The sequence below is a fragment of the Chelmon rostratus genome, chromosome 22, assembly GCF_017976325.1.
Source record: "Chelmon rostratus isolate fCheRos1 chromosome 22, fCheRos1.pri, whole genome shotgun sequence".
Lineage (NCBI taxonomy): Eukaryota > Metazoa > Chordata > Actinopteri > Chaetodontiformes > Chaetodontidae > Chelmon > Chelmon rostratus.
In genome coordinates this window covers 13,288,627-13,313,029 of record NC_055679.1, presented here as the reverse complement: position 1 = coordinate 13,313,029, position 24,403 = coordinate 13,288,627, and the positions used below count along the sequence as shown (strand labels likewise).

The 24,403-nt window shown below is 44.2% G+C and overlaps 1 protein-coding gene across 1 annotated transcript in view; it reads right to left on the bottom strand.

Moving 5' to 3' along the window:
• The window catches only part of snd1 (staphylococcal nuclease and tudor domain containing 1), a 165,756-nt gene that overhangs the window by 38,561 nt on the left and 102,792 nt on the right, over positions 1 to 24,403 (bottom strand). Inside the window, exon 17 of the mRNA XM_041963789.1 lies at positions 22,396 to 22,584. Coding sequence (XP_041819723.1) covers positions 22,396 to 22,584 — 189 coding nt within the window. The remainder of the gene's footprint in view (positions 1 to 22,395; positions 22,585 to 24,403) is intronic.

The following is a 24,403-nucleotide window of genomic DNA, read 5'->3' as shown; positions in this document are numbered from 1 at the left end:
TCAAGTACAGTAATAGTATTATGCACGTGCACCTACACAGGATGGTCAGGATGAAAGCGAGCTAATCAGGTCCCTGCAGATGAAACGCTGGAGAAGGGGAGTGAAGGAGAAATACAGGGCGAGACGGGGATTCACGATGGGCGGAACTCAAAAGTCAAGAAGTGCAACCAAGCTTCACAGTGCTCCAACTTCTTGTGCTGCAGCAGCAGCGGCACAGCTTGTTACCACTCATTTCTGCAGGCTATTTGGGAAGTGTTTACTTTTAAAGGTTACAGAAAGAGAGGGAAAAGAGGCAGACAGATTTTACAACAGCACAGTAATATTAGCCAATTAGGTTCTGGCTAATTATTTAACTGCATGGTATCATCGAGCTAATTAGATTAGCTAGTTTTAGTGTTGTCTTTTTTTTTACTCTGCCTTAGCTCATCTGCAGAGCTACGCTAGTGTTAAGGCTTAGTTAATCATACCCGTGGCTTTTCTTTTAATATGCTGGCTCTTCAGCATGCTAAGATTATCCTTTTACCTCATTGATGTGGTGATGTATAGTGGGAACAGTCTTATGAGTGAGCTGCATGTGTGTGTGTGAGTGTGCGTGTGTGTGTGTGTGTAGGAGTGAATGAGCTTTGTAGGGGAAAAAAAACAACAATAGTCATCACCACGGAAGAAATGTTTCCAACTGTTACCCATGAAATAAGTGACCGAAGAACTGAGTGCTGCCGCCCTCCCTACCCGCTAACAAAGGACGGGGTCATACCACCCAATTACATTCAATTATTCATCCCGCAAACGCTGCAAAAAAAAAGGAAAAAGCTGAAGAAAAGAAGGGGAAAGGGGAGAAGGAGGGAGGAAAGAAAGCAGGTAGAAACTGTGGGGATTGAGGGCGAGCAAGGTTAATGAAGACCGAAAATGCAGCCACGCTTCATAAACCCCGAGATCAACCGGGATTTTTTTTTTGTTCGGCCTTAGACGGGCACGTGCATTGTTAGCGCACTGATATGCAGCCATTTGCACACATTATATGCACAATCACAAATGCTGGAATGCGCAGCGTCTGCTAATAAACATGCTTCCCACATTGCAATTGCGCTGACATGGCGTGGCTTTTAATCAAACCTGCAGCACCAATTAGGGATTCCGAAGATTAGAATGTCACCATTCATTAGCCTGGTGGCTATCACTGCGGCACTTCTAGGGTGGTAGCAAGTGGGTAGGCTTATGGTGGGATCGGGCACCAAGCACAGCCAGAGAGAATCCTCTTGACCTCTGACTTTGTGCTGAGTGTGGATGTCAGAGTGACAAGAGAAGGGTATAAAGACAGACAGAGAAACACATTTGCCTCCACACTCAGAGTTCTTTATGAGGCGCTACATGTGTTGAAGAAACTAGAATACAGCCTCTGGCCTCTTGTTCAATCTGGATTTTTTGGCGGTTGGTGTGAACTGCTGTGTATTTGTTCTCTGTTGCAGCTGAAACCATTGTGCACCTTCACACCTCTGACACTGCCTCCTTGTACAGCAGCTTTCCACTGAAAATGACAGATGTCGTGCTGCTTCTTCTACTTTGAGTAACGCTGTGTCTATACAGGAAACATAGCGTGAGCAGAACATCAGCAGAGCAGCAGCAACAGCAGCTTCAGTCCTCTCTTTATAAAGGATGCATTCAGGCACAGTACTGAGTGTGGGTTACACCAGTTTTGGCTTGCCCAGAGCACGGAAAACAGAAGAAAATGGTCTTGAAGCATAAAAATTTGCTGTGGGTCGCAGCCTTGATTGATTAAAATAAGAGCATATCTGTTGAAACAGAGTGTGAGCCTCCTATACAGACACACCGTGAGACGCACACATTGAGCTCAAGTTGTGTTGACTTGAAAATGTTTCAATGAAATGATTAAGCAAATAAGCTGCGGCTACTCCAAGAACATTTGTTTCTGCATCATCTCTGAGTGCACTATTAAAATGCCTCTTTTTAAAGCACATATAAATGCAAAGATACACGCACATGTGTGCACACGCACACGCTGTGCCCAGGGCTGATGACCTTCCGTGAGCAGCCAACCATCCTGTTTGTTCCACTTGAATGCAGGTATGTGACTGCTGCTTCTGCTGCTGCTCTGCAACTGCAGCCAGACGCGAGAGCCACCAAGCTGCCAGAAACAATGAGCGAGAGAGCGAGAGAGAGAGAGAGGGGGGGGGGGGGGGGGGGGGGGGGATAGAAAGATGGGAAAAAGGAAAAAAGCGGCAGGCCATTAAGCTCAGGCTGAAAGGACAACAAGCCCTAATAATGGAGGCCAAGCTGAGAGAGATGGCCGGTTCGACTGACCTTCACAACTCCTGAATGACAAAACACACTCACACCCAAGTGAGTCCAGTCGGGTGAACACACCCAAGTGTGTCCAGTTGGGTGATATGATGATGGGGCAATGTTGCTTTATTGCTGCGGTGTCCATCAAAACTAGAAGTGTGCCATATCATATAGCTCATGATAATATATCAGTATCATTTTTAATATGACAAAAAAAATAAAATCAGATTGTATCATCGACGTAATGATGCCACACTGTTGTTACCGACAGCAAGCAGGCAGAGGAGTTGATTCCAAAAAGGTCAGCGACTACAGTTGTGTGAATGCAGTTTGGTGTCAAAAGCTCAGATGTACATCAAACAACAGTAATACTATACGTAAGAAGAGCAAGAAGACTGTCAAAACAAAAGGGAGCAATACAGCAAACTTATTTCACCGCCACAAATCTGCGGACCAAATTGGCTCAGCATCACCGAATCTTTGGCAAGTTGTCCTCCGTATTTTGTGATATTATCAAGAAGATCATTATCGCAGACACACACTAAAATACTGCAATATTATTTTAGGGCCATATCGCCCACCCCTTAATCAGAACCACATGAAGAAGCCTGAAAGATGTGTTCAAGCATGTGTGGCAAGGATTTGACAAATTTACAAATCTCTTTTCCACTGCTCTACATTTGATTCTCTCATTACATTCCCCTGCTCCCTTTCTCTTGCCAAACCTCAATGATCTCTTCTTTTTTCAACAGCACTACAATAAAAAAAAATTAGCAGCTAACAACTTTGTAAGACACCAGCCGCTGTAACTTTTAACAGCCAAATTGGTTTCTTAAACAAGTGGGACTTGGATGGAAAATGCCTCGTCCTGAGGAAGAAATATGTGGTCATAGCCAAATTTTTGCAGCAATTCGCTGGTGGCGAGTCTTAATTTCCCAGTCTGGCACACCAGACACCTCCCTGATGGAAGAGTAGCTCTCTCACAGTTGGGAAGTTAAGTGGGCTGCTGATTAGCTCGGTGTTGATTTGTCTGAATATTTCTAATCTGATGATGAGCATGGCAGCCTAGAAAGACCAAGCAATTGTGCTACATTCATAGATTCACACATACAAGCACAGGTGGATGAATACACAGACAGATGGATGACTAAACACAAACGTAGTGCCAGAACGAGGGGGTGAGGCCTGGTTTGAACACTGATTAAAGGTGGCACTGTGTCAATTCTAGTAGTGTGTGTGTGTAGTCTTTTGATGCAAAAACTGCCCAACATACACACTCTGCACTTTGTTATCAATAAAAATTTGGTTTGGTTTGAGAAACGTTTGAACAATACTGAAGGAAACTGACTCATATCTCCAATACTCAAATTTTAAGTCTTCTATGACTTGAGAAAATGTGTTTTATTTTGAAACTAAGAACATATCACACGCCTTTTATGATTAATGTGACACACTCGGAGGAGAGCGCTCCTTGAAAAGAACATTATGAGCAGTACTCTAAATACAGTCCGCCTTCGTAATCCCTCATTAACCTGTCTTCACATGAAGCACACACGCATTGACAACTGCAGTGCGTGCCACATTTCGCTGCCGTCTGATTCAAACACACATCAGTGGACGAAGTTGCTCGGCCCCTTAAGCCTTCACAAATTTGTGTCGTTCTGAAACACTGCACCGGTGTAAACTAGTTGAAGTATGGAGTAATATGAGCAGGATAATAGAATGACATCTCTTCTTACATGGGATCGTTCCATTGTTAATTCATTACCCAATCAAACTTGGAGAACAATTGAAATCAATAGGAGTCTGTTATTCATAAGAGTGCACTTTGTAAATCAATTTAGCCCCTATTATATCCCTGATGAATCCCCTTCAGAGACAATGGTTAATTAATTCAATCGAGGGCACGTTTTTCCTCTTCTAGTCCCTCCGTGTTCACTTGTAGCCTTTTATTAGAAGCTCACATCAAAAGGCTTAAAGCTACACATAAGAATAGAAAGGGACCGCATTTACATAGGATTCATTTTATCCTGTTTAGATGCTTGGTGGGTGAGCTTCACTCATCCAGCAATACAATGATGATACAGATGGTATCAAAGGGAAGAGTTGGAAAGTCAGTAAAGGATGCATATTTAAATGAAAAGTTAAACACTGCCTGAACTCTTTTTGCTGTAAATCCAGTCCCCTCTGGTCCTCGATGTAGTACAACACTCCCTCCGAGTGCTAAGATCTAACCGAAAAGTGCTGCCTTATAACTCTGCTTTTATAATCTTTTTAGTTTTTTCTCTAGATAATATGTACAAAAGTGATCCCTGTCAATAACAACAAGCTCTAGAAAAGAATTTGTTTGGAATACAAAATGAGAACGAGCTCTTTGGAAATCTGCATTGGAGTCACGTTAATGCCTACGACAGGTTGGCGTGGCAGAGAGGTGGACGACCCCGGATTTCCTGGTGCTCAATGATGTTGTCTGTATTGACTAAACCATTAGAGGCGGAGAATGATCAACAAGACGGACAATTGCTTCACTGAGGAGCAATCTGCCATATCACAGCTTCTATGATTGCACTGCCTCCTCAAAGTCATAGGGTCTTTATTTAAAATCATGCTTTTTCAAGTGTATTGACTGCCCATATTGACTTTTTAACATGACGTTTATAATAATATCTAATGCATGGGTAGCGCAAAGTTCCCATCCACACAGCATCTCAGGGTTCGATTTTTGGAGGCTGTACCTTTGATTTGGTTGTGCGTTCCAACAAAAAAATCGGCGCATTGGTGGATCAGAAGCATAGACTGAATAATACATGGACGTGGTGGCAGAGGTTTCTGAACAGGCTAGTGAAGATCAGTGACAGTGGCTCCAGACGTCACTCAAAGCGGCCATACCCATAATTTCGCATAACTTTAAGTCTAAATATTATTTTAAATGAGTTTTATAAAAAGTCACTCTTGATGCAGTTGTGGTGCAGCTTTTTTGTACCAGCATGTTTATTTATACTGTTACGTTTTAATATGGGGGTCTATGGGGATTGCTTGCTTTTGGAGCCAGCCTCAAGTGGCCACTCAAGGAACTGCTGTTTTTGGCACTTCTGCGTTGGCCTTTTCTTATATATTCTTATAGCTAAGCTAAAGTGAAAAAACAAAACAATAAGTATTCTCTTATTAAGGGTCAAATATTGTACGGTTAAGACTTCTCAACCTGGAACCACAAAAACGAAACCCAAGACATAGCCCTTACACACAGGAAATGACAACAAGACCACTTCAGCTGAGCAGCTTGCTATTTGCTGTCATCATCAATGATTAATATTTATATGCCGATCTTGACGGCTGATGAATGGTTGTATTTATAAGTGCTGGAACATCAAAGTGGTGAAAAAGAACCTGTCTTTGCTGCTAAGTGCATATGGTCTGGCTTTTCAAAACAAATTGACTCCCTGCCAATGACTGATGTGACGAGAGGTTGGTGTCAGGTAAATCGTCGGAACTGATAAAAGGTACCACACAGCTTGACTGACTGACAGGAAGACTACCGGGGTCCCCCCTGCTTTGGTTTATCGACTGTATGTGACACAGCAGACCAGAGGCCACTTTAGTTTTCTTGACAAACCCCAAATCAAATTGAGTAAGTTGTCGTCATTGATCTTGATTGGACAGAGAGTTGAGTGACAGGTGTCAGGGTGGCCCAGTCGCTCTTGTACAGTTAAAAGACATTAACCCAATGCAACCGCCTGGCCCTAAAAGGCCTGCCTCCAAGGTTAAGAGGGGTTGTTGATGGTACATTAACCCTGATCGCTCACCTTGTCGTCGCAGCGTAAGTAAGAGCAGTGGCTGTGGTAGTGGAAGCAGAACTGATTTACAGGGTCTGTGCACAAGCTTCCTTGTCATTTCCTCCCTGCTGTCCTCATATTCAGATTTAATGCATGGCAGCCTTGCATCATAAAACATACAGACGGGGCTAAGCGCACACAAACATGTATGTGCGCAGAGGCACCTTCGTGGCCTTGGGAAGAATTGGTCCAGGCTGAGCTACGACGCGGTCGCACCATCGTTCCCGCCACAGTGCGCTAATACAGTATGTCTGCTCAGGGGCCTGCAAGGCCACACACGGACACGGTAACAAAACATGTCAGCTGCACACAGGCCTATTTGACAAACTGTAAAAACTGAAATCACACAACATTATATACTGATGTCATGTTTGGGGAGGTACAGGCAGTTGTTTTTTTCAACAACAAGTTTTATCTGTGTAATAGAATAGCAACTAGTCATCAGCTGTGTGAAGGAGCTGATTGTAAATAGCGAAAAAACAAACAAAAAAACCACTGGACTTTTTCCAATGATAGATTAAAAAAAAGGATCTCGGTTCAAGCTGAGGCTACGCTGACTGTGGATTTCAACTCTTGGACACACTGCCCACCACTGGAACCCAATCAGTCCTAATCCTCTTAAATAAGAATATTTGAAAATAGGTGTCCACTTTCACGTCCAAAGCCAAACACTGAGGGGAGACAGGGAAAGCAGGAGAGGGATGGAGGCATGAGTCTCTCGGATGTGGTTACTTTGCAGATAAATTATGCATTAAAACTGCACAGGTGGCGCGGGACAGGGTTTTTAGGTGAAGGAAGGGAGCCGAGCAGCTGGGGAATTCATAACAGAAACGGGAGAGCAAGCGAAGGAGAGAGGGAGAAGAAGAGAGAAAAAGATACTCCCTAGCTTCATATCACAGCCAACAGATGTTCTCCCATCACAGAGGCGGCAGGCAGGCAGCGGGGCTACTCAACCCCGGCTTACACGGCTAATATGACCCCCCCTTATGCTGCCACACACACACACACCTCGACCTAAGGCTATCGCGGTGGCAACTTGTTACACTTTTTAAATTGGCACAAATTGATCCGCTTAGACGTGCGTGAGTGTGTGTGTGTGTGTGTGTGTGTGTGTGTGTGTGTTGGGATGGGAGGTGGCAGCAGGTCTGTCTGGCTATTAGCAACTAGTATAAGTAAGTAAATTTATCAATACTGCACCTTTCAAGGGCAGACGTCACTGAGTGCTTTGCAATCAAAGACAAGAAAAGGAAAATGCAAGGCAGATGCAAACCTAAAGAAACATGTTAAAAACAGCAAAAGTATTAAATTAAATAACAAGTCGTAACTTGCACCTGACAGGGATTGGTGGTATGTGTGCGTGAACTGAAGGGGGGCATGGTGTTACCATGGAAACAGCAAATGTGGGTGCATATGTAACCGGGGAGATATGTGCACACACAAGCCTACACCTGTGCCACCGTCCTAACGGGCACCACCCCCTTTTAGCTGGTATGGAAAACCAGAGGGCTGAGAGTACGAACCAGGCATCGCTCACAGATCGCACACAAAACCACACACACCGTCCCTGGAGGCAGTCACTCCAGCATATGGAGCCTTATGTCAAGTGGGCTGAGTTTTTATTTATTTATTTATTTATTTTTATTTTTTCCCAAACCAAAGCAGTGAGTGTTTCTATCTGCGGTCATTAAAAGATGATCAAGCCGAGCAAGATGTCGTCAGAGCAAAACAAAAGCAGCGCTGGGGAATAAGTGTGCAATTAAAGCCGACCAGCTGCAAGTGCGAGGGCACATGATGCAGACACTCAATCTTCAAATGGCGTAGAGAGAGAGAGGAGCGAGAGGCAGGAAAAAAGAGACAGAGAAGACAAAATAATTAAACTGTAGCCAGGAAAACCATGTTTGATTGTGCATCACGATAACCTTGATAAAAAAGGAGGTGCCGCTTGAAGGAGGCTTGAACAGAGGGAGAGGAGCACTTATTAGAGATTTGCTTGATTTGCTTTTGATTATTATGTTTGTTTGTCCGACACTGATTTTGCATTGGTATGCGCGATCTGCCCGACGACTTCCCACGCTGCCACTGTTGCCTTTGTCCTTCACATTTATTCTGTGCCGCTTCCCCCTTCAGCAGCCGTTGTTATGACCTTCATGCCAAATGGGTGAAGTTCCGACTTTTTGTAAATATGCCCAGCATGCCGGATAAAAGGTGCACAGCATTTTAGCCCAGCCACTGTCCCTTCTGCCCTCTGTTGTTCCTTTCATTCTCCATCCAAGATATGTTTATCAACTCAACCAGATTACTGTCAGTGAGAGCCCGTTTTCTGTCTGATCACTGGAAATTAAAGCAGAGCTTAAAGTGACAAGGAGAGGAAGAGAGAGGAAAGAAAAGAGTCAGTATAGAGTGATTAAGAAACAGGACTACCTCAATGTTACAATGTATAAGTACGCAATTAAAAGGCAATTAATCAACTTTTTAATTAACAGGCTAGTCTGTCCCGGGCTGCCAGTTGCCATGACGACTGGTTTTCCAGGGTGGCGTTATCTCTTCTCTCCCTTTCTCTGTGGTGGACTCCTGATCATTTTTCTCTCCGATCACACCTTCCACTCCATTGCTCTTCCACTCCCTGCTCTCTGCATTTAAGTAGAAGCAAAAATAATAGAGATATGAAAAGGAGGGAGCGATGGAGGGAGGGTGAGGATTAAGGGAATGCAAGAGATGCGGGATAGTGACAGAGAGGTTAATATGGATCTGGCAATGGCGAGGAGCAGCGAAAGCAGGAGGGATAACTTGAAGGAAGAGGAGGAAACAGAAAAGGGGGGGTGGGTGGGGGGTGGAAGCATTATCACATCAGAGGTAAAGCCCCTTGAAGTCTCTGAATCGCTTCCCACATCTCACAATTTGTAGAGTGATTCAAAGGTCTGGTGTTGCTCTTGTGAAAAGCTGCTTTCCCAGCCTCAGAAGCAACTGAGCTAATCAGCATTGTTGTCGGTGGGACTAAGGTTGACACCGTTATCTGCATGTGCCAGAGCACAAACCCGAGCTGATATGGTGACAAAGGCATGAAACTGAGCTGTAACAGCCCCAAAATTTAGCGCTGAGGGAATTTCTTCAGAACACGTTTTTTTTGTCAGCTTTGTATATTTCTTAATTGACCCAATCAAGTACTTGGAGAGTGGTCAGAAGGATTCGATGCTCAGTTCTTTGATTGCATTGATGGATGCCGAGAAAAAGAGGCCGAGAGGCCGAGAGGCCTGACCTGATGACCACATGGCTTGCAGTGCACCGCAGCAGTAGTAATCAATGGTAATACGTATGCATCGCTCAGCATGTTACATCTGGTTTGAAAACTTGCCTGCAAAGTAAAGCATCCCCCATTTCCTTTAGGGACTAAGGCATCATTCTATATTGTGAGACAACAGTGATTCAACTGTATGAAATGTCAATTAAGTCTACCGCTCGAATCGCTGAATGCTGCACCCTAGGTAACACACTGGGACCCTGCAAAATGTTTTGGTGAGGCTTATACTGACACATGGAGCAAGTAGCAGAAATAAGCAGGAAGGGGAAGTAATGTGGCAAATGAGGGAAAAAGACAGAAACTAACAGAAAAAGAAAGAAGGGTGCTGAGAGAGACTGGTACAACAGCGGGAATCGGAAGTGCAGTGATGACGAGAGCCTGTTTATGTAACTGTCTGTCTCTCCCCAAGGCATGAGAGAGAGAGGGGAAGAGAGCGACTCTGAAAAATGCACAAAAACACACTCGCAAAAACTAGCAGAGTGGTCCCATTCTCCAGATTTAGAGTGTTTTCTGCAGGCTAGCCAACCAGGAGACTGAACACAGTAAAAGCGGACTGACCTAAATTACTAGAGGAGACGCTCAAAAATTCTCTCAAACCTGGATATTTACAAAAAGCGTGTCATGTTGGTGAAAAAGAAGCAACAGAGGAGGACAGGCGCAGGCTTATTTCAACCACCTAGCCCGCCCAGTTAATAAACCCTTCTACTTCCTTTTAGTTTGACTGATGAGATGGAATAGACCAGCCACACCCCTAATGGTCAGTCAAAGACAAACGCAATGTGGAGAATACAGAAGTGAACATATAAACAGCAACATATCTTTAAAGCACGACAGCATAATCAAACACGACCCAGTCCTTTAATCCTCATATACAGCAGTCCTTCCAACCCTACATCTCTCCCTGCTTCCTTGTATTCATTCATCTTTTCCTCTTTCTGCAAGTCACCGTACTTGAAGGTTGACAGCCCATGAAAAAGCACCCATCCATTTTCCATTAAGGGTTAGCATTTTTTTTGAAGGTTTAACAAACGTGTTGAATGCCTTTCCGCAAACCAGCAATCTGCAGTGTACCGGCATTTTATAACTTAACTAGGGTCGCAGGGCAATATTTTATTTTGTTGGACAATGTGACGATGCCTGAAAGGCCAATAAAGACACTAAAATACAGTATGAGCCTCACAGATAAAGCTTGAGCTGACAGGTATGGCCCTCTCCAGTTGCCAGAAACGTGGCTGAAATGACGCACAAACGTGACAGGAAACCGCAAACACAGGAGTGTAAGGTCACATGCAGTAGCTAGCCATTGTTAATGAGTGAGCAGTTCCAGGGTCTGCTTTATCAAACATCCACTTTAAGACAAATAAGCAGGAATATTGTCCTCAAGAGTCTCATTTAAAGACACGGCAGGCATCCCAACTTCTTCTCCGGTGTCCTTGTTGGAAATCGCACTTCGAAGAGGTGCCTTTAGAGAGACCAGGGGACAGTAGAAGAAAAAAATTGCATCAATGAATCAATGCACTTTGCATTTTCCTCACAGAGAAAGCGTTAGAGAGCATGTGAGGTATAGGGAGAATAATAAATAAGATGGCTAATTCAGGGGCTTAGACTGGGGGAAAAGAAGGAGGGGAATAAGGGAGCAGAAAGAGAGAGAAGTTCACTGAAAGACAAGATGATTGGAAAAAAAAAGATGGAGACGATGGCGTGTAGGTGCTGAGGGCCAAATAAATGAGAGGAAGAAATAGTGGAGGAGTTTAAGAGGTGAAAAAGTAAGAAAAGCGGAAGAATGAGAGGCTGTGGGGGAGTTAGGAGAAAAGAATAAGCAAATGCATTTAGGAGTGGAACTGGCTGCTCAACCAAGACCAGTCTGCCAATGTGTGGAGGACTCTGTGTCTGTGAACAGGCATTAGGTAATAAAGAGAACTGATGAGGCGTTAGCATCCACTAAGCTTCTTCTCTCCATTCTGGTAAGGAGCAGACTGGCCTGATCTGCCTCAACCCAGATGAGGCTAGAAGACCCTGTGACAGCAACATAATAATCATAAATGATAATGCATATTTGAAAAGGTCAGAGGGGACGGAGGCAACTAGCACGTCATACCTTTTAGGTGACAACAGGCCAGCAGGGCAAAGTCAACAAGGTCTGATCTTAATGCCTTGGAACAAATAAAACCGGAACTCATTAAATGGGGCAAGGTTTGAACCAACAGCAGAGAGAGCATTTAAATGGTGCCCTCAAGAAACAAATATTTAGCATTTCATTAGACAGCGGAAAAAAGCACAGGAAAACAGGGAGGGGTTTTTCACTGCCGACCCATATTAAATGGGAGTTAAGTGTGGCTCCGAGCAAGGGCCCTAAAAAATGTCAAAGTGTGTGTAAATGACTATAACTTGCGTGTGTCTTATTTTTAGTGCGAACGCGGATAGCATAGACTGTTTTCTCTTTTCCCCTGATTAAACAAGGGCGATTAGAGAGGACACCTGAAGCAAGGCGAAAGTGTGCAGACTTGATGCTTTCACGGCATCTGGCTGATGACTTCAAAAATAAATAAATGTCAGTTATCTGCGGGGGGAAATGTCATCGCTGCTTCTATCCATAACGGATGCCCACATGAACGGCGCCGCCAATACATCATAGCAGGGTTGTCCGTACAAACTGCTGCAAGGTCACAGGAATGTCACCACTGTAGGCTCATTCATGTCTAACTGATCATATCCTTTAAAAAAATTTTAGACACAATGTTTACTAGATGGCTCTTCATAAATGAAGATCAGGGAAAAAAACAGCACATCTATAGACTAAATGTAATATTTTCAAGGATAAGTAGTTTCAGATAAATATGTAAACACCCACAAGACTGCATCAATTAACGGCCTATGCGCAAGGTAATAACCTTTGCAGCTACTGACTAATCAAAGCGCTGCAGTCTGAGGTCAAATGCACACGTGTTAAAATTCAAGGCTCGCTGCCTGTATTCCATGCACTCATTCTAGCGAAGGGTAGGAAGCAGTCAGCCACAACCCGTCTTCAGCAAACCAAGTGGAAAAGTGTCTCCTTACAGTGTCCCGGGAGGGACAAACCAGGAAAAAAAAAGGGGAACAAATAATCCGCGAGCCCAACTCCAGTCAGTGCATGTCCTTCACACTCACTTTCATCGGCAGAGATGGGGGAGAAATTGGGGCGAAGGAGAGGGGGAAAAAAAGAGAAAAGGAAGAGGGAAGCCCCAAGATAGAAGAGGCAGGGGGATGGAGAAATGCAGGCGGGGAGACCTGGGGGTTTGTGTTTTCTATTGCGGGTGGCAGAGCTGAGCATGTGTTAATCAGCTATAATGCAACGCACTATGTCATATCACATTATGCTCTCTGCCAGCGTTTCACCTCCTTTTCACTCTTTTCAGCCCTCTCTCTCCTCTCGTGGCCTCAGCCCATCCATCCCCAGAGCAGAGCGAAGGGGTGGAGGGTGCACGGTGGGGTGGGGGTGGTGTGGGTGCGTATGTGTGTGTTGGGGTGGGTGGGGGGGACCGCCTGAGTTTTTCTCCACTGATGAACCAGAGGCAGCCATAAACCTGCCCCTGAGGACCTCTGCTAAGAGCCTGCAAGAATCCTGTGCATGACTGGAGAAGGGAAAGCACACGGCCAAGGACATACCGACAGATTCATGTAAACACATGTGCAGAATCATATACAAAACAATGCGCATGCATGCAAATGCAAGTTTAACGATATACACAAACATAACTACGGAACGGGGACAGTAAGGTCTATATGCACACGGCTGAAACGGCAGGGCAGCACAAGCACATTAAGTACACTGACAAAATGTTGCCCTAAACAAAAAGGCCTACTTCCTGCTTTTATGCTTCATCAAGTAGAATATTTCATCTGAGAGTGTGTGTTCCTCAGGACTGTCCTGATGTCCTTGTGGCTGGATGCATTTTTCAGATGACATTTTCAAAGTCAGCGTGTAATCCTGCAACTCGTGTAAATGTATAATTCAGCACGCAGAAGGTGAGACTGCTGAGATGGACTCACATCATTGAGCATGTCCAGTTTCTAAGTTTCTTGCTCGCAGAAACGGGCCTGCATGCCTCACTCTGCAGGTGGCCGGCGTCTGCAGGAACGCGCGGCCCTCGTGTTGAACGAAGCAGATGAAGATGGAAAGAATGTTCTCATGTGTATTCGCGAGACTGCAAGAGGAGCTGACAGACTGCTGAATTTGCAGCTTGGAACTGGGGAAAAGGAGGATGGAGACAGAGAGAGAGAGAGAACTGAGGGTTGGGGTGTAAATAACACACACATCACTGGGTCCACTGATCTCCGTCTCTGTCTTTCTGTCTCTCTGCCTCAGGGCACTGAGGGTCCAGCTTGCCGTCTACAGCGGGTGTGAGGGGATGTCACCGGAGAGCGTGTGCATGTGTACGTCTGTATTTGCACTGTCGGTCTGCACATGCTCAAAGTGTGTTTGAGTAAGCAGGAGAGAGAGACAGTGAGAGTATGGTGTGTGCACGTGTGGCGCCTCCCTCCATCTGCAACCAAGTTTGTGTGTGCGCGGATGTGTACACAGCGCACTGAGAATCACATTATGTAATCTTTTAGCCATATGAAAAAGCCTCCGTCAGCTCTTTGCTTTTGTGTGGTAGGTGGTTCATTTTGCGCACGCAGCGCTGAGAAGAGAGATGAAGGCAGGAGGAAACTCACGCGCACACAAAGAGGCATACAAACATTATGGCGTAGTAAACAAAGAGAAAGTAAATGGTATGCAGTCACGCACATACACACATTTGCACACATCGTGCGGATAGACACAATGCAGACACACAAACCGACGCCTGAGAATTTGCGGTATATGACAGAGCGTACAGTCCTCTCCATCTTTTCCAGAGATGTGAGGCCTCACACGGGTCACCTCTCCCATTGTGGCCACCCTGCAGGCAATAATGTCCCCTTGCTGTGATCCTGCTGTCCTTTCACACTCGCCAACAAACCATGCAACCCTCATCTTGCCTGTGTATTGACACGCCGGCACTCGGGCCAAACGTTCTCGCACTGGATGTGTTGATGATTTCCAGCATGGGATAAGGTCCCCTGAGCCACTCGTCTTAAAGGTGGCAGGCTATTAGAAAAGCTTTGTTACTGTTCTGCTGCCTTACACGGCATTGCTACTTTTACTTATTTATATTAATTTTTATTTGAAATTTACTGGGTTGTGATTGAACTTGATGTGATTAAAACCTGCTAATATTATTTTGCAATGCATTTGTGAGAACTGAGCAAGTCATATGACATCAATACACTATAGACTAACAAAACCTTAGATGTTACACTGGACTTTATTCAACCGATGCAAAGCAATAAGCCTGCTGTGGGATCACAGTGTCGGAAAAAAAAAAAAAAAAGTGCTGGAGGCATATTCATTAAATTGCAACAGCAATAAACTGACACATTGTTAGCTAGCTTGTGCTGCAGAGGCATTGTGCCTCATTGTTCTCTGGTTTATAATGCAGTTTCTGAATATTAACATAATCATCATCACAATGCATGCATCAATAGTAGTGGTAGTAGTACTACTCCAAACACCGACCTAAAAAACAAAACAAAACAAAAAAAAAACATAGGTAACCTTGATTTGTAAAGAGCACATAGATAGGGCGTGCTTCAAAAGCTGAACACAAAAGATGATTTGACCACAGCAGGCTGAGCACTGCTGCACAATGACTCATCAAACCGTACTAACCTGTTCATTGCTACTTACAGCAATGACACTGTGTCCTAGTCAGCCAAAGCGATAATGCTGGCCAAAAGAGAAGCCAAGGCATTTGACTTCGGTGGTTATTTGACTAGCGATTGCTGTTGTGCCGCAGTATGTAATACTGTGGACGATATATTCGAAACGCAAGCAAGACTAGCAAAAATAGATTGCCCACGGGTGAGGTGATGTACTGTGACTTCTGGCACAGTTTTAGCCACTCATCTCCTAAAGGGCGAAAAAATGCAAATCACCAGTGACATAATGATCCTCCTGGCCCTCCATCTTTGAGGTGGCTGAGCAAAATGCCGCCACTGACACCATTTCATTCTCTGTTTAGTTTTCTGGTATTTGAAACAGCCTCTGCACATAGCTGACACTGTATATCCTCTAACAAACATCATGTAAAGTAACCATATCAGAAGAGAAGCAATACCCCATAAGGAATAATAATAGTAATTATAAAAGACAGAAATGTCCAATTTGACCTACAGGCGTTTTAATATCCTGTATGAAGATAATGTATTATTCATCCCTGTCATTTACAGGTACATGACATGTCTGAATAACTACTGGGTGGTGTGACACTAGTTACCTTGAATCAGCAGTTTTTAAATACAACATGTGCATTATGCATGGTCTGCAGGATGCACTCAATATGTGTTTGCTGAAAGTCTTCAGCAGAAGTCCAGGTTTATTAAATTAAGATGAGGGGGTTTGCTGGAGTTGGCACCATATGACCAGACAAAGTGCCTTTCTTTTTTATTCAAAGTTCACCCATTTAAAGCCTCACAATGGACTGTTCTGAAACTGTTCCAAAAAGCATCTGAGGAAATGCAAACAAGCTGTGCACGCTTGTGACCCTGAGAATATAACCTGCAAATCTGCAAGATATATTACAGTATATTAAGTAAAGCTTTTCTTTTATCTCACTATTCCATTCAAAAGCCTACAGGGGAGAGCGTGCTGCAAACAGAGAAACCAAGAATTAAGAACCAAATAATTTAATGGAAATCCATGTGTTTAAGTTTTTACGTATAATGTGTAATCAAAGGAACCTCTCTGGCATTACCTGACTCGTTTTAAAAGGCTTTATCTACCAATAGACCATGCAATATCAATGTTTAAACGTGACCGCAACTGCAGCAACAAAGGATTTTAACATAACAGAGTGACATGGGAGTTGCACTAGCATTTTCTGTGATGACTGGAATGGGGAAGAAGGGGGGCATAAGGAAAAACACAGAAGAAATCTCTGAAGTGGCTAGTAAATCTTGAAACTTGGGCACTTTGCTTAACAATAACTTCCTCTTTCATTTTCATCCAGGCATGAGAAGCAGTTTCCTCAGCAAGCATTCCTGCTACCTCTCAAAAGGACTGGACATGAATCTAGCTCGGTCATTAATTTAATATCACTTTCTCTGATTGTCACGGACGTTGTTCCTGTCTCGACACCATACTGCTTCCATTTGTTAAATCACAAGGCGACGCTGACAGCAGTAAGCAATAGATGGGAGGTGCAATCATCCTTCCTGCCCCAGAACGCAATTAAGGCTCAATTCTTCACAAGGCCTAATGCAATCTGAAAAGCAATAACAGTAACGATTTCATGTGCGCCAAACATCTCTCTGCAGAGTGAGGACAGCCAGGGACTAACACCAAAAGGGTTGACACTAAGAAGCTAAGAGGAGATAGTTCGCAGGAGCAGTGATGGGATTTGGCTAAAAGAGACCTAAATTAGTGAAACAGTGGGTAGAGACAGCAACAGAGTGAGTCAAATTTACTTTGTTACTTCACTCAAAGCCCCCATAAATGAGCTGCTTTATTATTAATCCCCAGCTTTTTTCCATGATATTGCCAGGTGACTGCCACAGGTTATTTCACAATGAGAGGCCAAGAAAAATGGGAAGGGGAAGAGAAAAAGATTGCAACCCTGAAAGTGTTTCAATGGCTTCGGGCCTTAGGAAAGCATTGAGAATGATATTAATAGAAAATGGACTGTCATCCATGAAAACCAAACAAGGCCGCATGTATGTAATTGTACAAAGGCCGAGAATCAGCAGGCCACATGCAAAACACCAAATGGTCCTTCATTGTGCAAATCATGTGTTTCCACCAAATTTACTCAATGGAAATCGCTCCAGGTAAAACGTGCAATACTGTGTGGATTTTCATAGAAATGCTATTATTGGAACAGGACAGAACACAAACCATAACTAATCCTTGAGAGTGAATCCTGTCCACCAGAGGTAAACTTCCTCCAGCCTGAACTCAGAGACACAAGCCTATTAGCTTTGCTAAAAGCCCAATTATCTTGATTCATCCACAGCGTGTTCCTGTGTAGCCAGGTGTGTGATGTGCTGACTGCTGAGAAGACACAGCTTAGATAGGAGGACAGGGAGATGTTGCTTTTTGCACAATCGTTGAAAACAGTGAGAAATCATATATAAAGGACGGGTGGGTTGGGGGTGGGGATTTCTGGTTAGCTGTCGAAATATTTGGCTTGCGAGGCAAGCTGCGTGACCCTCGAGAGAGCGAGCCAGAGGCAACGGAAGTGAAATGAAGGGAGGAAAAAATTGCAACGTACCGATATAATCAGACATGCTTACAATGCTAGTCAGCCAATCACAGCAAATCCAGCCGCGGCGATTTGCTTTCCAGTACAAAACTGGTCGGCCTGAGCCATGTGCTAAAGTGTACTTGCAAACAGGCCTTTGGGCAAAGGGACAGTCAAGACGACTGTACTTGCAACTCTGGATTCCACCCAAAAAGAAGAGAAAGCTGAAATAAGATTATGTACTTCAATCAGTCTCCGCCAAGGACACGTCACCAAGCTCAATGTCAAAACGATGCTGCTTCAAGCGCTTTGATGAGTGTCGTTGATGGACGGGTGAAGTATAGGGAACAGCAGCACCGGATCCTGGGTTTATGCTTCTAAGGGATGTTTTTCCCCTCAAAAAGGGTACAAATGATGTCGCTTCCTGACTCACTTTGACACTCTCAGAGTCCAGGCCGAGGAAGGAAACGTCCCGCATGATCCAAACATTGAAAAGCAGCAAAGAGGAACAAGGGCATGACACAGGGCAGCTGAGAAGGCATTAATCCGGTTAATAAGAAGGGATTCAATGATGATTAGCTAAGGGAGGAAAGGATAAAAAAAAAAAAAAGAGGGGGCAGCGAGTGAAGAGGGTGAGCATAAGGATGCGAGGAGACTGAAGAGGTTAAAAGGAAGACACTGGTCTGTGACGAGGGCTGAGCAGGATTGAAGGAAAGGGGCGGACAGTGATGAAAAGAGGAGAGTCGCGTGACATGAAATATCTTTAACAGGGGTTGTCATATCCTCTTTCTTTCTCCACTCTCTCTTTTTCTTCTTCCTCTCTCCCACTCCGAGACCCATCGGAGTGTGTTAATCTCCTTCAAGGTTGGGTAATTACAGGAAAAAAAAAAAACCCTTGCTCAACAGAAAGCACACTCTGGTTATTATTATTGAGGGCTGATTGTTGATTCACCTCTTCATAATTGGGCCACTCCAATTACTGCCATGTTTCCTTCCTCTGCCTGTTTACAGCTATTGGGTTGCATTTCTTTCAAGTTGAATGAGTTAATATTAACAGAAAATACACTAGAAAAAAAAAAATCATTCACATTGGTGAATGGTTAAAAGCTCTGGCTTGCAGAGAATGAGAAGAAACAAGTGCTTCTGGGAGTATAAATTGATTTCCCTCTCATTACCCAGAGTCTTCAAAAATAAATAAATAAATAAATACATTTAAGAGTCTCTTGAGGCACAACCAGCTATTGACGAACCACACCTGTTCGTCCTCCGGGGAAAGCTACAGCCAATGTCTCCGCAGTCGAAAAATCTCTGCTCCCAATCCACTTTGAGCCAAACTGCTGCTATCTTGTCAAATTTATTTCTCTCAGCTGCAGCATGGGAATACTGGAACATCACATGAATAGCTGCAATGAGCTGTCTCATATTACAATGACAAAATGCAGTGTTTTTGCAACAAGTCTTGTTTACAGAGATGCCTGGTAAGCAAGAATTTGTTTTCCTACCCCTCGGAGAATCCAAATATACACAAGAATGCTTTGCAAAAGCCAGGCAAGAGATTGAAGGAGAGGGCATCTGCACTGCTTGGCAACAACCGACTCATTGTTAAAACATGAAATAAGTTAATACGGTGTCTGCCTTATAGCTGAATCATGTAAATGTCAGCACTGAAAGCATGACAATAGGTTCTGACAGGGCGACACGCTTTAAAGAGATTTATGTAAACAATAGCTTAGCCATAAATAACCGTAATTGGGAACAGAATTAGGAATGTGCCCGGGCCACGTTTTGAGCCTCATGCATGTGTGGGGAGAATGGGTTTGCTGCGAGGATCCAAATATTGTTCCAAGAGATGCTGATACGCGAGATGAAAACATGCTGAGCTCTATATAAGGCTCCTCTTCGCACCCTTTGGAATGCTTCATTTAGAAGACAATCACTTTGTCCCACTGGTCTCATTGTAGCAAAAACTCATATTCACTTAAGTCACTCGAACTAAGCAGTTTTGGTTCAGGATGCTCCTGCAGAAAGCCTCAGTCCCCCCCTTGTTGTCCCTGCTGGACCACCAACGCAAAGTTTTCTTTAATGAGTGTGCGTGTGTCCGCGTACACACAACCTCCCGACAGCACTTCATTACGACAACCTTGTTTTTCTTGTAGGGGCGCCTGACACAGCAGTACCCACTGATGTCTTCCATATCCACAGCCGTAGGGACAATAAAGAGGGGGCACTGAGAAAAGAGGAAGAGAGGGACGGGGATCTACCCTACCTTGCCTCAGCCTACACGCAGACAAAGACCAGCCACGACTTCAAAAGAGAAAGACAGAAAAAAAAAAATTGCCAAGCTCTCAGCTTTTCTCAAGATGGTCTCTCCGGGTTAATTAGAACACCAAGCCCCACCTCATATCTGCCTTCAAGTTGCATACCATGCATTCACACACACGTGCAACTGACTGCCCTGCGCTCCACTAACACAACACCCTCCACTACACACACCCACACACAAACAAATCAGGCTGTGGTTGATCTGTGCACCGGTGCCTGTGGCAAACTAAGATCAAACATAATCACTGTCTGTCTGTTCCACTCGGGCCCCATTCTGTCGTCTTTCCTCTCGGCCCTGTCCGCACTCAGGTTGGCTCAAGTCAAAACCTTGCGGAGAAAGTCAATCTGTCTTGACGCAGCAAAGGGGGTCGGAAACCGGTAGTGAAATTGTCATCAGAGGTGTCAGGAATGTGCCTTCCTGCTGCGGCTAGATTCAATGTGGCAGGGTCGGTGTGCTCACATCACTGGCGAGATTGTTTTTTTGTTTTTGACCATAGGTTCACCTGCGCAGCACTCTCCGGCTCTTTAGCTCTCTCTTTCACCGTTTTGAGAAAAGGAAGACACAGATGGAGAGTAGCTGTGAGAAAAAGAGGGAAGCTCAGAGCAAGAAAGACGAGGAGGAGCACACTGACTGCGAGCATGATGGATTCGGAGAAGGGAAAAAGAACACAGTCCCTTCTTGGCTCCAGCAATACATCACGTTTATATGGGGAGAGGAGGCATTTGTGTCTCCTAAAAGACCCAAATAGGCAAAAGTGAGTGGAAGAGAGAGAATGGGAGAGGAGGAGGAGGGAGGGAGAAAGAGGGTAAAAGAAATACGTTACAGAGATAGAGAGGAAGAGGACAAGGGTGACAGCTGGCCGGGCACTTCATGCATCTGGCAGGGGTGACTCGTGGAGCCATAATGAAAATGCAGGGCGAGATCAGGATCAGTGTGAGAGAGGCCTCCATCCATCAAAGGACTCCCATTGAGGAAAGGAAGCCTCAATGATAATGGCAAATATGTGGCTATTCTCAAGCCCAGATGGAGCATTTCCACATTATTGTAGCCTTTACTGTCGGTGCTGCCTGCATGCTTTTAATACAGTACATTAATACACAACTTGCTGTTGCTTCTTGTGATTGAATGGGGTGTCACGCTAGATATATTGATGTGTCCTCCTCTGCCTTCCTCTCAGACTGGCGCTTTCCGGTGTGATAAAAAAAGCTTAGTTTTGTATTAATGGAAGCCGAAGGTCACGGCACCACCTGTCCTAATTGGCTGTCAGGCTGGTGAGGGGGATGGGCTTTGCCTTTGACAAGGGCATTGTGAGGAAGTTTACAAGAGAGAATAGTTGCTGTCGAGAGAAGAGGTGCCTGAAAGGATGCGACTGCCGGTCCTCTTATTGGAGCAAACTGCTTCTTATATTTTCTCCCCTGAGTTCTGAAGGGTCATCATTCCTGTTGATTGCATCTTTACCTCATCGCCACACCTAACCAAAACACGGCCCCTCTCAGTTTTATGCAGCTCAGACTAAAATATGTCCACAGGCAGCCAGACCTAGGACACTGTAGATCAGGGATGTGAAAGGCAGCAAACTAAATCCTGATCTGCCAGTTGAGGTGACGCAATCTAGCTTATCTATAAAGTGCCTGAGAAACATGACATCTTAGCATAACCATCCAGCATAGGCCAAGTATCTTGAGTCCTAACTTTCTCTGCAACCCTGATTCCAAAATAGTTGGGATGCTGTGTAAAACCAATGGAACAGAATGAGATAATTTCCTATTTCATTTTGACATACATATCATCAACTTCATTGAGTTTTGTAAATATGTGCTTATTCTGAATTTGATGCAGCAACACATTTCAAACAAGTTGGGACAGGAGCAACAAAAGACTGGGAAAGTTGTGGAATGCTCCAAAAACACCTGTTTGGATCATTCCTCAGGTAAACAGGTTGATTGTATCATGATTGGGTATGAAAGGAGCATCCTGGGAAGGCTCAGACGCTCACAAGCGAGGATGGCGCGAGGTTCACCACTTTGTGAACACGTGACTGTATGAAGGATATTAAAGCTGTTGTCGGTAAACACAGTTCCTTTGCAAATGACTGCACTCTGTTTTTATTCAAGTTTAACAGCATCCCAACCTTTATGGAATCAGGGTTGTAAATAACAAACCACTTAATGTCATGCTGGATATCAAGCCTTCCTTTAGTGAATGTGAGTAAATATATTCCGGTGCTTCTTTCACCATTTGGAAGCATTATGTAGACAGTTTTATGCCGGTTGGGAGTGTGGTCATTGCTCTGATAGTTTAATAGGACGTTCAGTACAGTAGCGTCGAAATAAGGCCTACCTTCTCTTTCCTCTGTCGGCATGCCTCCTCAGCCGAGACCAAGGTTTTGTAGTAGGCGCTGCGCTCCGCTGTGAAGTGGACCTTAGACAGAGCGTTTTCTACCAGTGCCACTGACAGATTCACACCCTCGATGTGCAGCCAGCCAATGAAGTTCCCTGCTTTGTCCATGCTCTCCACTTCAACTTCCACCTGGAACAGAAGGATAGAGGGGGAGGGCAGGAAGGAGAGGAAGAAAAGAGTTAATGTTCTGTATCCTGGATTAGGTTTGAGATTCCATTTCAACAAAGAAGTGAAGGTGCGTTGGGGGGCGGTCCTGTGAGGAGACACCACTATTCTTAAATAGACACATCAATGGAGGTCTGTGAGCTCTGTATTGATTGGTAGGACACACACACACAGATCCTGTTTCACTACTGTTGTGGATTTCAAAATGAGGAACATCTGGTCTTGTGCTCTGTTATTTCTGTGTACACTGAAACAAACTTTTCCGAGACATCCTCAATCAAGCACTACCGCCGGCATTCAGCAGAGGCAACTTCTGTGTCGGTTTGAAAACAATAAAACTCAAGTGCACAAATCCCAGGGCCTGTACAAAAGTATGAGCGGCTTTAAATTAGTGTTGTGTAGGCACTTCAACCTTAATTAAGACTCTAAACACTGTCATCCTACTTTTTTGCAATGTAAATCATTTGCAATTAGTGACACCCAAGTTGCAATTCCCTTAAGTTAACAAATGAGGGCACTGCAATAGCTAACCCTGCTGACAAAGTAGGAAAGATCTCACAACATTTCCCATGATGGACTATAACCAAATTCTGCCTATTCAGGCTAATTATCTATTCATTACATTTTGTTTCATAAGTGATGGACGACCGGGGAAAGGGGGGGGGGGATCAATCGATTTTTTTTTTTCTTTCGGACTCTACAGCCTCAGTCAGCGAGAAAGTGAGAGGGCAGGTGTGCTGAAGAGATAGGGAAAAGTCAAGCGATTAAGACTCGGGGCTGCTTAGCCCTGCAGCCACAAGGGAAATCTGAGGGGAATTAAGTTTGTAAACTGCTCTGCCTTGTTCTCAACTAAAGTAAAAAGCCTTTATTATTGGATGCATAATCTGCTCTATTATTAGGCATAAAATGAACAACCCAGGCATACACATGTATTTCAGGATTTCTGGATCCAGTTACCATTTGGATCAAGCCATCAGCAGTGTGGAAAATGACTAAAACACTCAGTTGTAATGCAGCGAATCAATGCCACAATGGCTCAAAGACAGTGTGTCCTATAATTTATGTCAGGTATTAAACTAGTTGTTTTCTATTATAAAAAAAAAATAAATGTAACAATAATTCCTGTGCTTATCTCTAACATGTAAAAAGGTACTGTAAAGGCTCCACAAAAGACTTTTGTCCACCCTCTCTGGTTCTGACTGTGATATAATCTAAGTTCACTCGTACCTCATCTGCTTTCTCTTACCCTCCTTCTCTCTTCCTCTGTGCTATCTCAGATACTCACCCCATGTTATCTCTCTTTGTCTCTAAGTGCAGAAGCAGTTACGTAACCAGGCTATTAGAGCACCACTGGTCCTCCAAGCACCCAAATGTCAAATGGGGAAGTGGGCGAGTGCTTGGGAAAAGGCTAGAATGGCTAGAACCAACTTAACTGTCACAACCACCACTAAAGGCAGCAAACGCAAAACAAAAATAAAACAACACTGACAACTAAAAACAACACTCTTAGCTGGGAACAATTCCAATTTGGAAGAAAAATTGAAAGCTCCACTTCCGGACTAAATCTGCTCCACAAGCTGTTATAAAATCTTCTGCAAAAATGAGCACAATAAAGTCTGCACCACTGAAAGCTCCTGAACCAAAAACTACTATCACCACAAAAAACAAAGGGGGCGATAGAAGGATAACTCTTTTGTAGGATGAGTGGAAGGCTTCTGATTACCCATTTTTGGTCTGATCAGCCTTTTGCTTTGCAGGGAAGGTCTGGGAATCATTCATTAGC